This window comes from Prinia subflava, chromosome 4 (assembly GCF_021018805.1).
Source record: "Prinia subflava isolate CZ2003 ecotype Zambia chromosome 4, Cam_Psub_1.2, whole genome shotgun sequence".
Classification (NCBI taxonomy): domain Eukaryota; kingdom Metazoa; phylum Chordata; class Aves; order Passeriformes; family Cisticolidae; genus Prinia; species Prinia subflava.
This window is the reverse complement of record NC_086250.1, coordinates 19,841,683-19,859,644: the sequence shown is the minus strand read 5'-3', so window position 1 is coordinate 19,859,644 and position 17,962 is coordinate 19,841,683. Positions and strand designations below refer to the sequence as shown.

Below are 17,962 nucleotides of genomic sequence, written 5' to 3'. Positions count from 1 at the left end.
TGAGACCAAAAGAAAGATCTGGTCTTTTCCAAAAATGTTGTCATACAATAATCAGGGTAGTGAGAGCAATCTCACTTTGCCATCATTGTATAGGTGGTTAATGTACATTTACCTCAGTTTCCATGTGATTTTCCAGTTCCAGGCCCAGTACCACACCTTCACATTTTTTCTGACAGTTTGTCCTACACACAAGTGCATCTGCCCTGGTGACCAGACAAAAAGCCTCCACATTTACACTGCCTTTTGCTGACAGTCATGTGGTCCATTCCATTTGATTTTGGGGTCCAGTCAGTCAGGGCTTGGTTGACACTTTGCAACTCATGCCTTGTAATTATGTTTCTGATGGTGTGAAGGGGCCTCAATATATGAAAGGCTAGTTTTAGGCATCTAAAATAAAACAAAACAAACGAACTTACTATATTTAAAAAAAAAAAAAAAAAGCAGTGCTAGAAAGGCAGTGTGGGAGGACTTGGCTCTGGCAGCAGCTTGACTCTAGCTACTCTAGGTCTGGTTGTGCCATGCTTTCCTCATGGGGAATACAGCTAGCACAGACAGCCTTCCCAGAAGAGTCAAGGGAATCACCTGAGTGAAGGAAATTACTTGAGTCAAGGAAATCACAATTTAAACAGGTTTGCAGATTGCCTCCTTTCCTTACTGCCCCTGCACACACATCACTCCCAAAACGGGGATTGTAACGTGCCCAGGAATCCAAGATTGCCTTGAATGAGCAACACTCAGATGGGTTTTTAGCTCATGTAGAGATTGCAGTGGGGCATTTGAGGGCAAGAAGCTTCACTGGCAACAGAATCAGAAAATTTTGTTTTTGTGATAGCTGGGAGGTGAGAGATAGGGACACTTGGGTGCACGTTCCACTTTGATTGCAAAACAGGCAACTTGAAATAAGGGATCTGCATAGCAAAGATTACTGGAAACTTTTTGGATCTAGAAAACAGTTGAGATGCATGCCGAAATGAAATTAAATACCCCTGGGAAATGTGCTTTTCACTCTCATTTTTTATTTTCTCCAAAAATGGTTTCTTTTCATAGAAATGTTTATGGTTTTGTGGAGGGGGATGAAATTGTTTTTACTTGGCAGTTTGCAACCATGTTTTATTCTCAGCAACTCTAATCACAATCAGCTGAGTTTGGGGTTGAGTTTACTCAAAAATGCAGACCCATTTTTAATGACATTTGCCAGGTTTCCAGCTCTGCAATACAAAAACTTCTTCAAAGATTAAAACAGGCACAGTTTGAACTAGATGCTTCTGAGAGAAAAAAAAAATTATTCTGGTTGTCTCACACCCTGAGAGAAACATCTAAGAAATCTGAGTTTTAAGATGATCCCAGAACTACTGAGAAATAATACTACAAGCACGCTAAGCACAATGCTTCAACCACCAATAATAATTTCTGTGTTAGAGTTCTAAGTTGCAGTCCAAAATACAGTGGAAGAATGCTCAGAGTAGTACTCACACTGCATGCAGGTAATGGCTGTAATTACAAAGCAACCTTTGCATCTGTAAGGCAGCAGAAAACATGAAGTTTTCCTGACAGTCACCTCCTGCGTCCAGGGACTCCTAGCTAAACTGTTGTTGACTGTTAAGGCATACAGGCTCCCTGATGACCTAGACACTTTCAAAATGTGCTAAAGGCCTTAAGGTCCTCTGAATGGATTTTTTATTTCTCTGTAAAGACTCCCTGCATTAGAAGTCTGATCTCCCAACAGTAAGGCCAAGGCATTTCCCTTGCCTACGTGTTCCAGGTACCTAAAGCCAGGCTGTGCCACACTGCCTTGCCCTGTGTGTTATCTGTGGTCTGGATGCAATCTCACTAAAACCGGTAGAACAACAGAAAGCAAGAACTGCTGCCAGCATGTGGAAGGTGTAGTTTTATCTAGCAGAGCTGCTGACAATGTTCCAACCCATCTGCATGGGGAGATGTTACTTGAGCTCTGTTATCAGGTATCTCAGAGGCTGCTGCACCACGTAACGTGGGAGTCTCTTTGTCAATATCCTGTTCCTAATAACTGATAACAAAAGAGAAAATGGGAGGGAACTGTCCCATGAGGGGCAATACCAAAGTCAGACCTTTTTGCAGGCTTGGCCCAGTGAAGAGGCTCCCATATGTCAAATCTCTCATCTGAAATGCTCGCTATTTCAGCAACAGCCAAGAGCTGTACGTTTCAAAAGGAACAAGTCAGAACATTGTCTATCAGCTTCACAGTTGTTCCAGTTATTTTGTTTGAGCTGTTTTCCAAGGATAAATGTACATTGCCTCAATATCACGGTGTCCATGGTTCACCAGGGCTGCATGTACACACAGCAAGGGGCATGGGCTGTTCTTAGCCAGTGTTTTTCCTTCTCTCCTTGTCTCTGGCTCATTGTGTTTAACTTTTAAGCTCTGTTTGCTTACCTTGCTAGTCAAAACAGGACTTTATTTTTCTTTTCTAGAATGTGCAGGGCTAGTACAAGTAGTTAAGAGAAGCAAGCTGTCCTCCTTCCACAACATCAATACCCTCCTTGCCAACAATAATTATTCTACATTGGGAGTTTTCCTTCTTATCTGCTGATGCATGTGAGGGTGGTGGTGGTGTTAGTGATGGGATATGCTGCCTCTTGATGTTTCCTAGATTTTTTTAAATGCTGTGTTTTGAACTATGAGATTAGGAAAAGGATTCTTTGCATTTGTCTGCAAATCTGCTGGCAGCTGCCCCTTCAGCATTTGGCCTGGGTCTGGCACACACCTTGCAGCCTAATTTTTTTTTGCACAGTGACTGCATGCCAAGATTTAACTCTCAGGGGGTATTTCTCCTCCACCAGCAAATGAAGTTTCAACTTCTCATGCAGCAATTCTTTTGCCTAGACTAGCCCAGTAACAAGAAGAGGAACTTTAACAGGGCTACTCAGCGTAAACATCCTCAGTAGCTCTCTCCATCTGCAGAGTAACCTTGGTGTTGTGATTTGGTGCATTTACTGGCTCCAGCTGTTGCCCAGAAATGCTCAGAACATGCAAGATTAAGCAGCTAATGCTATTGGGAAGAAAGGCAGCTTACTTTTCTTTCCCTTCTTCCCTAGATGTCTGTTTCCTTCCCTTAATCTTTGTGTTACTTCCCTCAGGTGACACAGCAATCTCCTTCAAGATTAATACACATGTACCTTTGATGGGCAACTTGAGAAACTCATGCAAAGGACTTAAAATCTGTCCTTACTTGGCCCAGGGTGGAGACCTTTATTAATTAACTTGATTTTACTGAATTCTGAGGGGCTTGAAAACTGAATTCAATATATAAACTGCTTTGTGAATATGACTCAATGGGGAACTCAGTCCTATCTACCAGCTCAGCAGGAGCCAACCCCCAAACATTTTATTCTCTTACACAGCTGCTAGTCCAACCACTTCACCAACAGCCGTGCCAGTTCAGCACTGTCCGTGGTAACAGGGCTGTGTCTATGCCTCTCCTGAGATTCTGGGATATGCATCACCTCTTACTTTCTTTGGTATATCAACTCTGCTTCAGAAATATTTTCTGTCATGGTTATTAGGTTTTTCTCTTATGGTTTTGATTTTTTCTCTGGGTGATGAATGATGGATCGAACAGGGAGGCTGCAGACAACATACAGAATAGTCTGCTTGCTTCACAGATGGCTGAAGCAGAGCAGGAATTTGCTGTGATGTGTTGCACTTCTGTTGGGGAATTCTGGAATCTGAACAGAAATCAAAACTCAGTCCTACCACAGGGAGCTTTGTGTCTGGTTGGGCACAACCCTGCATGATAAAAGGGTTTATAATGGTGTTGATAGTGGTGGTAATGGTGAAGTTCATGCTGATGGGTGGGGACAATGACAAATGTTCCCCCCTGTGTATGAAATACCGGAGTGGTTGCTGTCCCCACTGATGTTAGAACTGCCCTCTAGATACCACCTTCACAGACTGGTGCTTCCCTCAGACCTCATGGTAGGTGGGACAGGGACAGGCAGATGAACCCCTCTCTCTCCTGTCATTCATGAAGGGCTGTTGGGGAGCCCTTGGGTCTCAATAAATGTCAGTTATGGGTAACAGTGGGCTCCTACTCCCTTGGTCTGACACTCAAACCCCCTAGTAATCACTGTCCCTTAGCAATTCTCCTGTCCTCCAGCACAAAGTGCCTTGCTTGGATTTGGCTGTGGGGAAGAGATCCAAGGGACACCTTTGGTTTATTTGGTCTCTGATGGGACTGGTGGCAGTGATTTTCCTAGCTCTATCCTCTACTAAAAAAGGCTCCTCTCCCTAGCTGCATTTGGAATGCAAATCTTGTTCGTAGTAGATCTGTAAGTAAATGCAAACTGATTCCCTTCTGGCTCTTGAATCCCTTCTATGCTCCTTTAAAGCTAGGTTTATGTACATAGGCTGGCTTGGCCATGGATAAATACAGCAGCTTCATATTTTCTTGCTGCTCTCAGGTCAAGAAAGCAAGGTGGGAAAGACTTGATAATGTTTCTCTCACCTCCTTCACCACTATCAGAAGATTTTTCAAGCATTTGCCTGATGCACAATAAGTCACTGACACCCACTGTATCTGTTTTCTGTTCCCCCTCCCTCACCCCAAGTTCTCCCAGCTCATTAAAATCTTCAACTCGTTGGGCCCTGAGAAGTTCCCCCTGGTGGAGCAAACGTTCTTCCCAAGCCATAAACAGATGGTGAGTACCTTTGCTTTCTTGTGATGCCACTGTGGGTGGAGTAGAAACAACAGATGCAAGTTGGGCACAGGAAATGGTAATGGGAATGTTGTGACGAGTCTAAATTTTATTTATAGAAAATACTAGCTAAAAAGTGCTATGCAAAAGGCAGTGCTTGGGAACCTCTTTCCTTTCTTGGCCAGCCCTCCCCTCGGTCATGTAAGAACCCTGAAAAAATGTACAAAGAGGCTGAAAGGCTCAAAACCGAAGCAGAACTCTGTTGTAAAACACATTCAACAAAAAGCTCATCCCTTAATGCAAAGAATCACTCTATTCAGATAAAGTGGATTTTCCCTACTTCTAGAGTTGTTTAAAATATGCTGACACTTTGGGACATAGGTCCTAAGAGATGTTTGTTTCATGGTGTTAGTTTGCTTGGTCTGTCACATGCTCACCATCCAAGAAACATTTATCAGCCTGAAAGTACTCAGGTTAACTTGGAGTTCTTAAAAGAGTTTGTTTCAGCTTCTCATGTTTTCTTTGCACAGTGCTCTGGGGTCTGGTCTTTCTGTCAACAGCTAAACACTCAGTGCCCTGTGTGGCTGCTGGGCACTGTACCAAACTCTTAGGGCACCTTCCAAAGAAATTTACGTAGGTGCCTTTAGTCCTGGAGAACATGGCAAAGAGAGGGGCTTTGTTTAAAGCTGGTCATGGCTCTTGTTTTCCCTGCATTAAAAGAAAGACTAGTCCTTTGTGAGTTTTGCTCCCAACTTACATCCATGAATTAATGGCTCTTCCTACATGGCCGAGGCTTTGAGGAAACCCTGTGTGAACCATGACTCCCTGTGTGACCACTGGCTGGCTGAGCTAATTTCCCAGGCTTGACTGTGAACCCAAGCAGCATTGCCAGTCTGAACATGAGGGTTGTTCAGATGTCTAACTAAGGCTCAAAAATATTCAGACCCATCTTTTCTCACATGCTTGTTGCAGCTCTGTGGGCCAGCCACAACACAAAACAGGATGTATGTACATGATCATCCACTTTCTTGTGAAAAATCCCACTGCTGCTTGCTAGGTCCTCAAATATTTTGAAATGCCAGTCTTCAGCTCTGTTCCAATACTCTGCTCTCTCCCTGTGCTGTGTAGACTACAGCACTTCCATGCTTTGCAGGCACATTGTGGAGGTAGGTATAGTCATGAAGTTGTATTATGATTTAAGATACAAAGAAATGGATAGTCCTTAAACAATGTGACAAGTTTTTGCACATCTATAAGATTAATTAGTTCCATATCTGTTGCATTTAATTCCTAATGATTTATGAAGGTTTTGTGACATAAGTAATGCTTCAGAACAGCTGTGACTTGGACCACCATTTCAGGAATGGTAATTTTGGAAGACTTGATAAAGGTTATCATTTCAAATAAGTTAGCACTTTTAGCATGATTTTTGTTGTCTGGCTATCTGATTCTTGTTTCCTCAAATATAGATGTATTTGATACCAGCAAAGTAGTTTGGTTTAGCACTGATATCAATTTCACTTATTTTCCATCTTTATAATTAATCACCTACTTGGAGATGCTGTTACTTACTTCCAAAAGGGTACAGGAAGCCTTTTAAACTGTAGATAATCTCATATGAACACAAACACTACTGCTGACATGCAAGCCTGAGTGTCTGGTTTAAATCAGTCACTTTCCAACAGAAGCAACAATCCACTTGGGCAAGTTCAGGTCAGCCCTTCCCAAGTGAGGGGGGATAGTCTGCCTCACGGAATGAATCTACACAATTTATAAGCATCTTTTGTGGGAGCATCTTCACAGCATCCCGAGCTGTTAGAGTCTGAGAGGTCAAGTGCTTACACCAAGGAAGCTGCATTGCAGGATCACCAAACACCCATGGATGTTGCTTGCCCACTGTGCATAGCTTCTCCATCTGTCAGACAGGAATATACTGATCCCCTTTTACCACTCTTTCTCTTCCCTCTCCTGGAGGCATTTCCAAGCTGTACCAGTGAGCACTCATAAAACTCACTGTGGTCCTTTGATGGGTGACCCTCTGGAATTGTTTATAACCAGTGTTATGGTTTTACCTCTCTGCAATGGGACACACTTTAAGCACTGAAGTTCTCCCATAGGAGACCCTCATCCTTTTATATCCAAATTTTTCCAGAGTCTACTTTCTAAACCTTAGGATTAAACAGAGAACAGATTCAAAAGATCTCTTTTATTCTTTTATCTCTGTAGAGATTAGATTTTCCAAGAGTAAAAAGTGAGATATAGGAAGTTTGTAACAGTAGGTCCATTTTTGTGAGCATTTTAACTTATCTGAAAATGCTTTTATTGAAGCTTCTTTCTCATGAGAAGGGGGCACTTTTATTCAGCCTTAAACGGAAGGCCTAAAGAGAGGACACAAGATTCTGACATTTCACAGCAGAAAAGATGAACCTCTCTTCCCTTTGCCATGGGCATGCACATTTCAGACCTCACCCCCATAATGATCAGTTTTCTGGAAATAAGAGCAATCTGGCAAGAGTTCTTCCAAGGACCTACCGGTGCTACAGCCAGCCCTAATGACTGCCTTGCTCTGTACTGACCCCCTATGGCCAATTAACAACTGGGAGCCACTAACTTCAAAACGGATTTTTCGCCTCTCCTGAGCTTATGACCACAGTAACAATTCTTAGGGACAACAAGCTCTTTAAAAGGGAGGAGGGGGGGATACCTGAAGGGATCTTTGCCAAAGCGCAAGAATTGCCAGAGGTAGAATAATTGCTTTGGGACTGATAAAAGTGTATCAGGAAGGAGAAGGAAATTAATAAATCCAGTTGCAAATCCATTTGTGTACATTTGAAGTCGACAGAAACTAAGATAAGTGAAGCAGAGACAGAATGTCTGTGATAGAAATAAAACCACTTTACTGTTTAGAATAAAAGGACACTATAAAAAGTGAACATTATGCAACATTACCTTAAGAGACAATATACATTCACTGAATATAAAATTTATAAATAACATGGAGGAAAACTGTAAACAGTGCTAGAAAATTTAGCAACAAATACATTCCTTCTGGACAAGATTTTTCACATGGGTTTGGGTCTCTCCCCAAGTTTCCATGACTATCAGGAACAGCAGAGTGGCTCTTTGAAGGAAGGACAGTGTCAGAGAGAAAGAGAAGCCAGCACAAGCAAAACAGCAGCAAATGTTTAGTGGGTTTTTATGGGTTTTTCTCAAGACTGGTAGCCAAAAGGTCACTTATTCTAAAAAAGACAAAAAGCTTTTTGCAGTTCTCTAAATTCTGTTGTACTTTTAAGCCATAAAGCACATTATAAGTGAGCACTATTTTCAGAGACATCTGCAAGGATGGAATTTTGTTCTAATGAAAGCCTTTATTTCCAACAGTCTTCACTGTAAAAAACACAACAGTATGTTTTCCATCACTGTGAGGTAGCATTTCACTCTGACAAGTATGAATGGGATACAATGATAGATTTAGGTTTTAGAATAGTCCTACCTAAAGGGCCACATAACTCTTCAAAACATGGGAAATTTAGACTTAAAAATGGCGCTTTTTCCCCATACAGGGGAGGTAGAAGCCTCCCAGAAGAGGACTTTATTTAAGGAACTCCAGGCACACATCTCCTCCTACTTTGTACCCCCTCCATTTTGGAAAAGGCAAATAGAATCTAATCTTTTACAAACCTTCAATATATAATTTTGTCATTTTAAAGGGGAAAACACTCTCCAGCAAGTAAGGAAAAAAAATGCATAAATAAGAAACTGGACAGCTTCAGTCTCAAAAATAGCTGTGCACTTTAAAAAGTATTTTTAATAATGTTGGCATCTTTAAAGCATGGTGGCAGGGAGTGTGTGTAATCCTGGACATGTCCATTGGCAGGCCGAAGTGACTTAGCAAAGCAGAAGAAAGGAGAGCTGACAGGAAGGAAGAAGTCTTTGAGTCTGATTTAGAGCCTGTTCAATCCATGTAAAGGCTTCCACTTCAGAAGTGCCGTCAGGCAGGTCCTTAATGCAAGCACAAGCCCAAGAAATGCGTGTCCCTGATAGCATGCACAGAAACAAAATGAAGCTTCCCAAAAGAAATGTATTCACTGGATTCTTCTCCCTCCTTTCAGCTCCACATTTTGAAAAGCCTTAACAACTGTTTCTTTACATAGCAAGGGCCATGATTTGCCACCAAACCTCCGCCCCTGCCAGTCTAGCTGTCTGCATCTCAGAAATATTTTACCGTCTGCAAAACAAAGTGGGAATATGCTTCACTTTCTGGTAATGCATCTGCTGTTTTGTTGTTTACAAAGCACATAGCTACATTATATCCTACGTAGGGACACAAGTCCTCATAGTATTAGAATGCAAATATTTTCACAATAATTTGAGTGCAATACTGTGATGTCTCAGCTAGCTAAATTAATCAGTGACAGGTAAAATACACAGAGCTGCAGTTTAATGAAAATTCAAATCAACACTTTACTGCATCGACGGGCATTTTTGTTTAGCCTTCCAAAGCTGTGAGAAGTGGCTGCAGCTCAAAGACATGCCGGCTTTGACAAGTCACCTTGAACTTGAGGAGGGCCACATCCTGTAATGCCGACTCCAAACAATGCAAACACTTAGGGTGGCTCCATTCTGCCCTCAGTGACCCTCACAAATTTTTTCAGCCATGCACAACTTGAACAGAGATTGTTCCACTGGGCCCAAAGCCCAAACCCATATTTTGCCAGAAGGAACAACTTCCTGAACCACCACCTGATCCTGTGACAAGTGTCATGAAGCACCCTACTCTCCCTCTCATCTCCAACCCATAATTTAGGAGTAGTCACAGGGAAGAGGACTTCAGAGAAGTGTTCCAAGTCTAAATCACAGGAAAATCCAATAGCCTTTCAGTGTGTTTTGTGCTGCATTGCCACTCAGAGCTGCTGGGAAAAAAATACATGCAGCAGACCTAGGCACCTCTTACAGCAACTCTGTGAAAATGCCCTTTAATGTTCGTGCTCAAAAGGAAGCTTTTTACTGCAACAAGTAATCCAGCAAATGGGGCATTTCAGAGGGTGTACATCTGGCAGAGCTCTGGTAGCATGCAAGGAACATAAAAACACATCAGGGCCCATCTCAGACCCTCTTTCTTTTCCATTTGGCAAAGAGGTTCTAAACAACTCTCCAGTAATTGAGGTCACGGATGGTTAAATGCTGTATTGCCCCAAGCTTGAATCACTGCAGCAACTTTTTCCTGCTGGTGCCAGCTCTGCTTTCTAAGTGGAATGAACAGAAGATATATGGAAACTTAAGATAAATAATCATAATAATACAAAAATGAAGTTAAGCACAATCTTTCCCTGCCCAAGCCCTCCCCATCCAAAACTTAGTCACCCATTTTGTCAGCACCCCTTCTTCACCATCATTAAAACTTAAAATACTTTTATTTGATAAGAAAAATTATATTATAGTTTTCTTAATAATAAAAAAAAATAGAATGAAAAAACTTCTCCAGTCAACAGCAAAGCACAAGACAGTAAGGCTTCTCCCTCCACATGACTGCAGGACATGGTATGAGCACATGCACAGGGCTATGCTTAACAGTGCCTAGAGGGAAACACAGCACTTGACACAGAAGGAATCCTCCGGGCAGCTGAAAATTTTATGATCCCAGACAATGCTTATTAGGAGACCACTTTTTCTTGCCTAGCCCACACACACACTTCCTTTCACCATATAAACAAATGCAGCTATTGTAGCTGCAGGGGAGGAACTGTGGTGCGAGGAGTTACAGAGGAAACAATGACTGTAGCCACTACTGCAGATACACTGGAGCTTCAATATCTTAAAAGCGACTCACCAACTCGGAATGTCAACATTTCTGTCTTTAAAACACAATCAAACTATTTTTTTGTTTATAACACCAAAAAAATTCCACGTCCTGTAGAAAATAGCTTATGTCATTATGTGTATATACATCTTAGTTCAGCAAAACATGATTTTGGCAACACTTTCTTTTTTTTAATAATAATAAGAGTTCTAGCCAGTCCCCCCTTTCCCTCTTGCATGGGATTGATTTATAGCTGTTGGTTTTGCATCTGTTTGGTTTAAGGTGTTCACAAGCTGGTTTTGCTGTTGAAGCTAAGCTGCAAAAATTTCAGGGGTCAATGCTGCTCAAAACAGGATGGGACAACCCTTCATATGCTCTGCTGTAGTTGCATTTACCTCCCTGATAATAGGGGAAGGGGCTTTTGTTTTTGAAACAACAACAACAAGAATACAAAATACTCTCTTTTGTTCTGGGGTGACCCAGAACTTTAAATGTTCTGTTGCATTCACACTATGACTGAATTAGCAAGTTCAGTCAACAATGCTTTTACCAGATGATGTGGTCAGACACACCAGGTAAAGTCTCCCACTGCTGGAGTCAATCATATTGCCAATCTCTCCTATAGAGGAGGATTTCTTTTGGATGTCATTTTGTCCAGAGTTTAGGCTGGGTTTCTTTTCATTTTGCTTTGTTTGCCTGAATAATCTGATTAATGAGATCTGTTTCCCTTAAAATAGATTTTTCTATGTATTTTCAGCACTTAGTGCATGAGGAGGAGTGATGGGAAGCCAGCACATAGAATACAGTGCCTAATTGGCATAGTTTTTAGATTTTTGTTTTCCTAAAAAAATAGAGATTATATTGCTACAGCTAATGATACACGTAAGAGAGCAAGAGCTCCATCTTTTATCTTTTTTTTTCTTTTTTTTTCCCTCCCAGTTTTCCCTCTGGTGTGCAAAAGTAAGCTCACAAATGTTGTCTGATCAAAATGAGTGGTATCAAAAAATGGAAAAGGTGATTACAAATTCAGTAAGGTAGCACAGACTTTTTTCTTTCCTTTCTTTTTTTCCGTTTCTTTTTTAAGTGTTCGAAGTGCTAGAATTTGCATGAAAATAGGCACTAATTTCATTGTCATCATCACGATCTGGTAAGAGTTAGTGTCCAAAGGAAGATCAGCCACAAGTAAGGGAGAGGGGAGATAAGGAAAGGGAGAGCTGCTCAGGGATCTGTGGCATTGATTATCGTTTTGTCTGGAGGTGCCCATCCTCTATACCAGCTGCAGTAGCCTTCCGCCCTCTGGATGCAGGCATAGTGCTTTGCTTGATATCCCAAGTGGCCGAAGTTGGAGAGCATGTCTGTCCAAATGCACTCATTCTTCGAGGTGGCAAAGCAGGGCAAATAATAGCAGGGCCTAATCTGCAATTGGAAAGAGAAATCAGGTAAGGCGACATGTAAAAACAACATTATATAAAATGTCTTTTTAACAGAGACAAGCGATTCAAAATTCCACTGCCCCAAACCTTGCTTACAAATCCAAAATTCAGCCTCAAGTTCTGTAAGCACGTAAGTATGTGCTTAGCTTCACAGACACAGCTAATTCCGTAGTCAAAAGGGCTTTTCAGGTGCAGAAAAGTTGAGCTTATGTCTATGTTTTTGCAGGCCTGATGACATGTGCAAAAGTCTTAGTTCCACTGCCAGGCTGTGGAGTTTTAAGTACTCAAAATGTTTACACAGGAAAAAAGCTGGACATATCTTGCCAAGCCTTTGGTACCTGATTTCATTCACCTGCAAATGATTCTGCATATATTCTGAAAATCTTCCCCAATCCCAATTAAGTCAGAGACGTTATTAAAGGCATAGACTCTGCATTTATATTTGATTGTCTCTTCTCTGGTCTCAACACTAAAAATGAACTTTACTACTTTTCTGTAAAAATTGTTGTCCATTTCTCTTCCTGGCTGTTCTCTGGCACCACTGAGTATTACCAGCCAGGAGAAACAGAGTTCTTGGGCTTGAATGTCTGAATGCCACCTTAGAGACACACATACCTTGCAGCCACAGCCTAGGTGGTAACGGTGGTTCAGTCCTTTGCGCTGGGACAGAGTCAGACGGTCCCATTTCTCATACCAGTTGCACAGGCCAGTGTAAACCTTCCCCTCATACACTCGGCCTTGAAAACAGACACATGGTCACAAGTTAGCACTTCTCAGCTCAAGCACTTCTCTCATTTCCTGATGCTGCTAATGCTCTCAATATGTTTGGCTTCAGCCACTGCTCAGCAAATGCTTTCTTTTTATTAACTGGTTCATGAATCTCTGGCGAGCAAGATAACAGCACTTCTGAAAGTCAGGAGTGTTGTGCCAGCTGAGAGCACCACCAGCAACATGCAGGTTAGTAATGCTGTCCAGCTCCTCTTAACAACAGAGCAAATGAACTGACACCTTCCCTACAAACAAGACTTGGCAACTGCCACATGGCCATCCCTCTACATCCCCCTATTGCAGCAGCCTGCATTTCTCCAGCCCATTCCAAAAATGACCTTCCACTTCTGACACAGCCCAGTAGCATCCAGTTCCCTGTGACAGACATCCCAGCTCAGGGATAAATTGAGAGCCATGAGCTGTCATACAACATTACTTATCACAGCATGTCTGGGTATAAGATACACTTCAGGAAAGAGAGGGACATCTAGAGAGTGAAGTGACTCTCAGAGTCACTCAGAGTAGAGTACAGAACACCAGAATACTGTTGGCCATCTTAACACTTAGGAAATTATGAACAGAGCTGTCTATACCACTGCGCATGTCCTCAGCAGGTGGATGTATAAAACAGAAGAGGTTTTGTTTATAGAGTAAGTACAAGGTCCTTTACCTGTAATCAGATATTGGTACTTGTTGACCTCCAGCTTGACTCCACAAAGACTCTCAGAGGCTTCTGTGTAGATGTACTGAACATGTGGCATTATCTGGAAACCCCTGTACATCTAGAGAAAGAACAAAAATGCTTTAAGTAATCTTAAGAGGACAAATTTCACTTCAGGTTCTTTACAATCTACATTCCTAGTTTGTGGTGGTAAACAATAAATTTTCTCGTTTTTACAAGAGTGAAAGAATAATGACACTGGCTGGACTTGTGGAAGTCTCCCTACCACATCTGTTGGTAAAGCAGAAAAACCACCTGCTAATAAGCCATTGCAATTCAGCACAGGGATGAGTTTTTCTCCTTCATATTAGTTCCAGTGGCACTGACTGAACAAAGTGCCAATGCTGCAGACTCTGCCAACATCCTGAATTTTTTTTTCCCTTTATAAAGGTTATAATTAGGGAGAAATAAAATTAGTTCAAGCTTGGAATCTTTCTCCTCTATGTGATTTAAACAATTTCTTCCAAACTAAGAGGGTTTTCTTTTAAACAATTACCCTATTTTCCAGTGTTGTTGCTGTAAGAATTTCAAACCTTTGGCGCCTGATCTAAGTCATCAAGGCAGACACTTCCTTCTCAAAGGCGTAGCACATGCAGCTCCTGCTGACCTCAGCAAGGACTTAATGTTTCTCTAACTCAATTAATGCAGACATTGAATTCTACACCATCTTCTAAAATTAGTCCCATACTGATGGGCGCCATAAAGAAAATATCATACATAATTCCTCTGCACTCCTCCTTCATAATCTTTCTTCCAGCTCAGTTTAATTGAAACACGAGCCCACACATACACCAGCAGTTGGATTCAGTCAGAAATTAGCACATGTCCCCATCTGACCTGGCCTTACTGCTGCAATTTAGAGAAACTCATGCTCACCTGTTAGCAGCATAATAAAGTCTGCATAGCAATAAACAACTACATGTGTACATGGGACCCATTAAGCATATCTCATTTTTGAAACACAGAGGATTATTTTCCTGAGAATTTCATCTTTAAAATTTGTTTGTCTTTTCAAAGCATTCAGTCACTCTTTCTTCCCTGACAACTCCACAAACAGCCAATATTTAGAAGTTAAAGAAGAAACAATACAAGTCAGAGAGAATCATTTTCCTGGCATTTCCCAGACTATCTTTTTCTCTCTCATCTTTACTGAGAGACAGCACATTCACATTAAGTTCAGTAGTTAATATTAATTATTTACACAACAGAGACTCAAAAAATCCCAAACAATGCCAGAGGGATAGATCCTTGCTGCTGTGTCACCTAAGCTGTAGTATTCTTCTCCAGGCTGCATTCTATTCCTTAAAGTTCCCTATTACCCCAGGGTACTTCACCATTCCCCCACCTCCTTTAAAAACAACAAATCTTCTTTCTGAAAGAACATCTGTTAATTTAACAGACTTTATGCTAGGCCCAAATACTTAATACAAAAACATAAAAACTTACTACTAATTCTGCTATGCTGAGGGGCAAAATTATCTTTGGAGCATCTACGGAATGTCAGTCAGGTGAGTTTTTTTCTTCTTAGATAGATTCCCCTAATCAGTATGATCTGGTAACAGTGTCACAACTCAGTAACAGCACTGCTGGGTACAGTAAAAGACACGGTAAAGAGTTTGCATTTTCCAGCCTTTCTTCTACACCCAGCTAATATGCAAGGAAAGTATTTTTTTCAATTAATCCTACCGTATCAACAAAAACTCACAGATCATGCTTGAAATATGACATTGTATCCATAAGTGGCCAGTGGAGATGGAAGAATTGAACTTTACCTAATCTCTGCTTTATCCCTGCAATTTTCTTGGTATCAGATGACCTACTCAGATTTTCCAATCCAGTCAACATAGCTGCAGATCTAGATTCTGGCACAAGCATCCTGTCTGTCCTTGGATGAGTTATTTAGCCCTCAGCACACTTTTGTTTCTTGCTTCCCAAGGGTACTGTGAGGAAAGGCACATAGAATAAAGGTCACATGTCCAGACCTCTTTCTAGTGGGTGTCACACCAAGAAGCTCAGATAACAGTATCTAAGCAGATAAAACTAGCTAAGATAACAGCTGGGGCTGCCCCGTCCCTCCAGGCAGTGCATTATCAACACTGCAGTGAGCTGCACACTGTGCATGACAGTGCAAGGGATCTGTCACTCACAGTGCTGAGCTCCCAGTCATGTTGGGTTAATTAAGTATCTCTGTTATATGGTCTGCTCACGGGCATGCACACTTGGAGCCCTTTCTTCCTCTTGTCCACAGGGCTATGAGCTACACTAATCATTCCCCTGGGAAGCTGCTCAGGTCCTTCCTACAGGGCTCTTACAGTCATCACTTTTCACATCTTCTGATCCATCAAGCCCAACATGACTTCCTAGGAAGTAGCCAGTGATGCTGAACTGGGGCTTGTTTTTCAGCTCTTGGACCTAATTTCCTGCTCACATTACCATCAGGGCCTCCACTGTCAAGGCTGCTAAAGAAAGCATGCTCAGTGTCCCAAAAAGCACTTCCACTCAGCCCTCAGTGACCCACATCGATGGCAGCCACTGCCACGCTGACTGAACCCATGCTGGGGGAGACAGGGCCTCCCACACATTCTGATGACTGAACAAAATTCACCAGGAGGACCTCAGTTCTCAGGGAAGAAAAAAGAAGTCTGGCAAGGGGGAATCTTCTACAGATGCCCACTGTTAAAACAAATAAAACAATACCTTAAGCATTATTTTTGGATATGCAAAGTGTCTTGGAAGTGCTGTTAGATAAGTCAAAAGAAACCCACCCATAAAGCTAGCCTCTCTTTAACTGCTACCCTCGGAGTTCTCCTGTCCCCACAAATGTGTATTTTTGGAAGTATAATAACAGGGAATAAAGTATTAGCAAGCATGACATGGTGATGTCTGTTAGTGCTGCTCTGTTTCTGTCTGAGTCAGCAATCCCCTTAGCAGCCTCCATACTGCTTCAGAAATGCACAGCCAAATCCTGTGGTGGTTCCTGCTGCTTAAACAACTTCACCCTGTAAAACTATTCATGATGTTCCTCCCTCTATTCCCTCCCATGTGAGGCTGCACCAGATATCAAGAGCTGGGAGTCACACCTTGCCTAACCTTCAGCTACCTAAAAGACAGGCAATTCACAGGAATTAGGCATCCTCTCTAGTTGAATGCCAAGAACAGACACCTCCAGAACAACTCAGCCCATCCTAAAATAACTGCCTACAACATGTGGGCTGAATTACACTTTAGTAGTTCCTCTCTCTACCCACTGACAATTAAGAGAGCAGGCAAGACTCAACACCTCATTTTAGTCTGTCTAAAATTAAACTAAATTAATCCTACCCCACTTCTTTCCTCTTGGGACTATCACATTTCCCCCCCATAGAGTCATTTTACAGATAAGCAACAAACCAAGGAAAGTCTCCTTGCTTCTGGCAGCCTGTGCAGGGTGCTGCCATGGTCAACCGGGATTGTTTGTGCTCATGGAGGAGAAATATCTTATCTCCTTGTTTCCTTTGCAGTTTCCTGAAATAGGCTTGGGCCATTCTCAGAATGCACTGCAAGTTCACAGAACACATAGAGGTTAGATCAGTCCTGTGCAGATTTATGACACGTGACCTCAAAGTAGTATTATATTATTTGAGAATGCAGTGGGGAGAGGCAGAAGCTTCTTGGAAAAGCACAAGGCTACATCAGACAACAAACCTGAACTCTAGAAGGCCTGGCACTGTTCTATCCCTGTGGGCTGACCATGTGCTCCAGTCCAGGCCCCAAGCTGGTTTAGTTGTGAAATGCAACAACTACTTCAGGAATGTTAGTGAGATCAAAAATCTAACCAGGCAAACTCCAAGGAGCCCATGAAAGAACTACAGAGATGGTTTGTTGCCCTTTAAGGCTTTCAATGCTTTCCACAGGCAATTCGGCACACACTGATAGACTAAATGGCTTTTTTATTTTTGACCTGCAGGGACAGAAAGGTTTACGCAGACTGACATGTTAGTTTTATCTTCAGAGTTGTTCCCATGTAGCTGTGCAGAGCCATAGGCCTCTTTAGTTCTCTTTTCAGCAGGAGTACAGTCAGCTTTCATTGGCGCAAACAAGGGAGAAATTTGCCGTGTCACTCTGAACTCCCCCACTGCATGGATCTTAATCCCTCTTTATACTGAAGTCTCTAAGCTCAGCAGAAAGACAGCCAGGTTTCCAAAGAAGACACTTGGTTTGTTTGTTTGTTTATGAAGAACTATGTCCTCCGGACATTCCAGTCCTACTGAGCACTTTGCTTCAGGTTCCTTCCTGCCAAAGGTCACAGTTAAATGTCCAGTGCAACATCCCACCAGCCCACCATCTAGGCAGCAGACATAAGGGCAGTTTGGCCAACACATGATTTCCTCTTTAAAATCCTTCTTGCTTTTGTTGGACACATAACTTCCTAACAAAACACTGTGAAAATGCTCCCACAGAAAGGCCCTGTGCTGCAGAATAACCCAATGAAAACAGCCAGGGCAGGCTCAGGTGTCTTAGTTAGAAGGGCAGTGTTCTGAGTGGTAAAGGATAGGAGTTCATTTTGGAGACTACCATTATTCTAGAT

The 17,962-nt window shown here is 42.1% G+C and overlaps 2 protein-coding genes across 4 annotated transcripts in view; one reads left to right on the top strand and one right to left on the bottom strand.

Moving 5' to 3' along the window:
- SYN3 (synapsin III) overlaps window positions 1-17,962 on the top strand; it is a 246,575-nt gene that overhangs the window by 111,081 nt on the left and 117,532 nt on the right. For both annotated transcript variants that reach the window (XM_063395769.1, XM_063395768.1), the window contains exon 6: window positions 4,587-4,676. In XM_063395769.1, coding sequence (XP_063251839.1) covers window positions 4,587-4,676 — 90 coding nt within the window. The remainder of the gene's footprint in view (window positions 1-4,586; window positions 4,677-17,962) is intronic.
- The window catches only part of TIMP3 (TIMP metallopeptidase inhibitor 3), a 37,564-nt gene continuing 27,146 nt past the window's right edge, over window positions 7,545-17,962 (bottom strand). For both annotated transcript variants that reach the window (XM_063395772.1, XM_063395773.1), the window contains exons 3-5: window positions 13,345-13,456; window positions 12,522-12,643; window positions 7,545-11,889 (exon numbers count right to left, since the gene is read on the bottom strand). In XM_063395772.1, the coding sequence (XP_063251842.1) occupies window positions 11,692-11,889; window positions 12,522-12,643; window positions 13,345-13,456 (432 nt within the window). In that variant the 3' untranslated portion in view covers window positions 7,545-11,691. The remainder of the gene's footprint in view (window positions 11,890-12,521; window positions 12,644-13,344; window positions 13,457-17,962) is intronic.